Consider the following 5,537-nt stretch of genomic DNA (forward strand, 5'->3'; position numbering starts at 1 on the left):
GGGAAAATAAAATGTAAAACCAAGCAGTGTATAGTTTTAAAATAAGAGGGAAAGCCATCTTCAGATTTATCCCTGCTGGAAGGATTTAGCAGTGTGATTGACATGGCTGTTTGAGTTCACTCTGTCTCTTGGTAGGTTCTAACATTGAAAAATCAGTGAAGGATCTCCAGCGCTGCACCGTTTCACTGGCTCGGTACCGGGTTGTGGTGAAGGAGGAAATGGATTCTTCCATTAAGAAGATGAAGCAGGTCTTTGCTGAACTGCAGAGTAGGTAAGTTAAATGTAGGGACAGATCCGGGTGTTAAGGCTTAAGACCAATACATTTCGAATAAGACTTCAGCTTTCCAGTCAGGTTAATGGCTTGCTTGTGTTTGCCCTACCGCCCAAGCACTGTTCTTCAGCGTTTGGGAGGTCAGCATGTCATAAAGAATAAACTGGAGTCTGAAGTCCAGTACTCTGCAGTTTTTAGAAGCCACCTTTTGTGGGCAGCTTTGCAAGGCCTGCGTTCGAGCTGTCGTCCCACACTTGTGGTGGGATGTTAACAGGCTGTTCAAGGCTTTGGTGTGTCCATCAAGGTCTTTGATGAACTGTGGCTCCATGTCTGTACAAGACAGTTGTTCTGACCATCATAAAGTCATTTTAGACGCAGATAATATGAGGAACTCGCGAGATAACATACTGTCAGTTAGGTACGAATATTAGCTGTGCTGGAAGGAGAACTGTTGGGAGCTCAGGGTGCAGTAGTATGTGTCTTTTAGAAATAAACATTCATATTTGAAATCTTCAAATTACGGTTGAATATAACATGGAAGAGAGGGATCCTTTTGAAGGTATAAGTACACATCAAAGATGATCCTTTTGTGCAGCATTGCTTCCCCCGTTTTAAGCCAAGCTTTTAATACCGTGCATGATGTTCCCTACGAGTGTAATCGGGTCTTATTTTAATCACCATCTTTATTGGTTTGGATAAGTGCTTTAAGATGATATTCCAAAATGCCTGACATCAGATACACTCACTGTCTTGGCTGATTGAATCTATTACTGAGAAATTGTTCTTCTTGGTTATACAAATATGATTGCTTTTGGTAAAGAAATATTTATAAGAAACTGCACAGAGAGTTCTCCTTGCCTAAAGTGAGTAACATTTGACAAGTAACTAAAATGCTGCTATCGCATTGAAGGATTAAAGTAGATATTTGGCAAACTTGCAAATCTGTGTCAAAAGCTGTCTCTGTCTGAAAACTGTATGTGGCCTCAAATGCAAGCGTGTTTAGTGGTAGTGATGTAGAGAGCTGTATTCTGAAGCCTTCTAGCAAATTTAGTTGCTCAGTGTGGACTTTTTTTTGCACTTGTACTTGCGATGAACTTTGCCACCGGGAAGTGCTCTCCTGAAGTAAGTGGAATGCTGTCCTGTATTTAAATTCAGCGTATGCTAAAAATACTGACAAAAATGTTTATAGATGACTTTTAAACTTACCTGAGGAGACTAGACCAAAGCGAAGGGATAGGGTTAAAGCTGTCCATCTGCCCTGACCTGTGTTTTCCTGGTAAGAGTTGTGGTCTCCAAGCCGAAGCCGGACGTGGAGCTCCCAGCACCTCCCGTCTTTTTGGAAAAGCTGCAATGTAAGGGGATTTACCTTGTCAGTAGCTGAGGGATTTGTACCCCTAACTCAAGTTTGCTTTTATGAATATTATTTCTTACTTTGTTAGTGGCTTTGTCTGCTGAGTCAATACTGATTCAATATTATCACTGTATTCAGTGGGTTTTTGTTGTTAAGTTTTTTGTCTGCCTCCTCTATACAGTTACAACATCTGTAAAAGCCTCTCCCTGGTATGGAAAATGTCATTCTTTTGGCTAACGTGTCTGGTTCCATATACGTAATTCCTCACCCTTTGACTTATGTTATCATCTATAAAACATTTGCGTCATGTTCAGAAAGGTTAAAGACTCAAGTCCAGTCCCGCAGCATTGCTCTGATAAGCTGAGCCGGCAGTGGGTGAAGCAGGACGTGAGGTTCCGTGAGCGGGGAGGCGAATGTCTGCCTGGAACGGGGCCACCGGGAACCTCCTTCGACAAATGCCAAGTGAAAGAGCTGCCCAGCAGATGCCAGGTCTGCGCAATTGATAAGCGGTGACTCTGCAGCCGGGGCCGTTCGGCTCCGCAGAAAGAGATTCACTTTCCTTTTCCTGAAAGTGATGCAGTTGCCAGTGAGCTGAGATGTAAATTGTACCTTCACATTTTTTGGTTGTTGTTTTTTTGTTTTTCCAACTCCCTTCATGACCCAGAGAATAATTAGCGTATTTTTAAATCCTACAACACAAAGCAGTTAAATCCTCCAGCTGGCTTTCTACCAAAGGAAAACCTGGTTTAAAAGCAGGTTTGTTCGACTAAAACAGGATATTTAAGTAGCAAAGCTTGGACTGGTTTAACTTCTGCCTGTCAGGGCTGCCCTTCGGATGTCCTTTTAACCAGTGAGGCTTCCTAGAGTTCCTGACCTTCATCTTCTCTCACTAGACAACATGCTTATATTAGACCTGTGGTCTGTCGGTAGATGAGGGTGAAGAAGGAGACTCTAATGCTGGGGTCATGCCTATCTCAATCTCTGAAATCAATCCTGTTTGAGTAGCAGATGTAGTGGTAGCTGCTTTGGCTTCCTATTTTGAGAGGATTTGCTCCTCTGGGCTGGAGATGATCGGGTAACCTGAACTAGGGAATCCTCATAGTCCTTAATTTCTTGAATATTTTGCTGTCCGCTGACAGGGAAGGTAGCACATCAGGAAAAAAACCCCGAGCGTTTGTGAGTGGTGTGGGTAAGTTCAACTTCAGCGCCGTGTGCTGAGGTGGGTGTGGGGCAGGGTTTGAGGTTTCTCACTGCTGAGATCGCTGCTGCGTGCCTCGTGCTGTGGATCGCCCTTGCTTCCTTGTGGCAGAGCTGCCAGGCGTGCTTCCAACCGCCTTCGATTGCAGTCAATCTTTGAGATCGTTGTGTTTCAGCCCCAAGGAAAACTGCCCCCAAAACCCTCAGCGTGCTTGTGCAAACAGCTGTTGTCTTTCACGAACAGACATCATCTTGCAGGCACTGCTCGACCGAGCTGGCTCGCAGCTGAAAGCATCTCTTCTAATGGTTGGGTCACAACCGAGTATTCAGCGTTGTTTCATCTTCAGCAGTTACCGGTTTATCTGCTTCCCTGTTTTCTTCCTTGTGCAATTCTTAAATGTCCTTTCTTAAAGCCCAGACCTTCTTAAATCTCCAGACCAGGCAGGGGCAGATGCGCTCTCCATCCTGCATGGGATCTTGTCCCAGGACAGAGCAGTGAAGAAAGGAAGGCGTGTTTCCAGACGGATCTGGCAGAAGGAAGTGAGTTTGTTTGACGAGAAGCCGTGCGGGATGGAGGAGCAGTGGGGTCTGATCCGAGTCACTCATCACGCGAACCTCAGGCAAAGCCACTTGACCTCTGTTCCTCAGCCAGCCCAACTGTAAAATTGGGTAAAGGACTCCAGCTGAGCTCTGCTGAGTAAATTAAATTACAAAGAGACGCAAGCTATGATCTCTGCCAAGGTGCGTGCGCGTTTGTGTGCGTGTGTGCCTGCAGCCTGGCGGAGAAAGCCCAAAATGGCCCATATAAAGTGGGAGTTGGCTCTGCAGGAGCTGGGTGTGAGCCTGTGTGTTCAGGGAGGAGGCGTTGGGGTAAGGCGTAGCGCAACCGAGTTCTGCAGCGCGAGAGCAGCAAGGCTGTTCCTGCACTTCAATTAATCATTAAGGCCGCATTCACACCCGTATCCCTCCGAGCTCCGGGGGGTTCCTGCTGCTGACGTGGCTCTGGGCAGAAGGCAGCTGGGGTATCTCCCTTTACCCTGCCCGTCGGTGTTGCAGAGCCAGATTGCACCGCTCTGGGGATGGCTGGAAACAAGGTGAAGTCTTATTAGCGTAGCTTTTGACACGTGTTGTTGTATTTGTGCGGTTGGGCTGAGAGTGCCTGACCTGGATCAGGCCCCTGCTGTGCTATGAGCAGAAACAATTCCTGCCCTGAAAAGGCAGATGGACAGAGCGATAAATCAACAGAAGAAGCCAAATGTCAAAGCTGCTGTTCAGAGGGAATTGTTTAAATTGATCTTGCCTCAGTCCTCTCTGACATGCAGAGGAGCAGGAGCGGTGGTTTGAGTTTGCATTTCAGATGCTCTGTGGTTTCCCTTTCAGATGGTCGCTAAAATAAATATTCTTCCCATTTTCAAGCAAACCTTTCTCACTAAAAAAGCATGTGGTTGGTGTTGAAGGGCTGACCCTGTGCCCTGCTGATATCTCTGAGTACCTTTTAGTGTCTGTGCTGCAAGTATCACACAGCTAACACGTGAGAGGAAGACTCTGCTTTTATATTTAGAAAGCAGAAACTGAAATGAATCCTATTAATAGGCTGGATGTTGAACGCATTCAAGCCGCTGGCAGCAGCTGAGCAAAGGTGAGCTGCAGCGGTGCAGGCTGAGGGCGTTGGAGGCATAGCTTAGAGCGAAGCACAAAAGAAGCATTTGCAGGGAGGGTGTCTGCAAGGGTCTGAATTCCTTATGGCGAAGACCAGAGCTCCAACCAGTACCTACCCCTGTCCAGAATGGGAGGACTGGTATTTCCTCTCCTGCTTCCATTGTAACCTGAGTTACTCGGTGTGCACATCTCCAGGGGAAAGGGCCCTCTTTGCACGGCCTGTGAGCAGCGGTTATGTGGAGCTCCCTGGATGCTCTGCCTTACTGGAGGGTGCTCGATAGCCTGAATTTGCTAAATTTGGCCAGGCGGTAGCTGTGCGGTTGTGCTTGCGTAAAGGCTGCCGCCGTGATGCCCGGGGGAATTGCAGTCTCATGGCAACAGACACACTTGAGGCATGCTGGAGCCTCCTGGCAAGCGGCGATGCTTCGCTGTGACCCACTCAGGTGTTCTCTCCGTGGCCAAAAAATCCTCAGACTGTAAGAGACTCCCGGATCGTGGACCTGCGTGGCTCTGGGTGACCTGCGGCTGCGTGGTGGCGACTGGCAGGAGGTCGTGTCCTTGTACCTGCTGCACCGTGTGGAAGGGTGTGCATGCTCTCGTGTGGGTCCCACAGCCCTGTGGGGATCAACAGGGTACGTGCCTCCCGAGAAGCGGCACAGAGCACCGGAATCCAGGTTTCTGGGTTGGTGGGACAATTTGGTAGGCTTTTAAATAAGCTAACGAGGGCCTAAGAGTGAAGCGTTGCTTCATAATGTGGCACCTGAGAGGCTGCCTTGGAGGGGACGGGTGCCCGAATGCCCTGTGTCCTGCTCCTGCTATCGTGGCTCCTTGTCCTGCCCCACTGCTCATTAGTTTTGTGTTTTAAGTGACTCTTTTTACGTTGTGCCCTAGTTTTCTTTGGTGATAAAGTTCAGCGGAGTGCAGCTTTCCCCAACACCACAGCTGCCGCTCCCTTTCTCCTTGCCAAGTGGCTCCGACTTTATCAGAGTAAGGTGACCATGTACCGGGTTGTTGGGAACGCTGCACCGTGCTCCACGCTGACCCAAGCCTCAGCAAGTT

At 48.0% G+C, this 5,537-nt stretch overlaps 1 protein-coding gene across 1 annotated transcript in view; it reads left to right on the forward strand.

Annotated features, from left to right (window-relative positions):
- SPATS2 (spermatogenesis associated, serine-rich 2) overlaps positions 1-5,537 on the forward strand; it is a gene marked incomplete at its 3' end in the record, with an annotated part of 20,541 nt that overhangs the window by 12,196 nt on the left and 2,808 nt on the right. Inside the window, exon 7 of the mRNA XM_009580584.1 lies at positions 136-271. Coding sequence (XP_009578879.1) covers positions 136-271 — 136 coding nt within the window. The remainder of the gene's footprint in view (positions 1-135; positions 272-5,537) is intronic.

Source organism: Fulmarus glacialis, unplaced genomic scaffold (assembly GCF_000690835.1).
Source record: "Fulmarus glacialis isolate BGI_N327 unplaced genomic scaffold, ASM69083v1 scaffold9596, whole genome shotgun sequence".
In the NCBI taxonomy this organism is placed as follows: Eukaryota; Metazoa; Chordata; class Aves; order Procellariiformes; family Procellariidae; genus Fulmarus; species Fulmarus glacialis.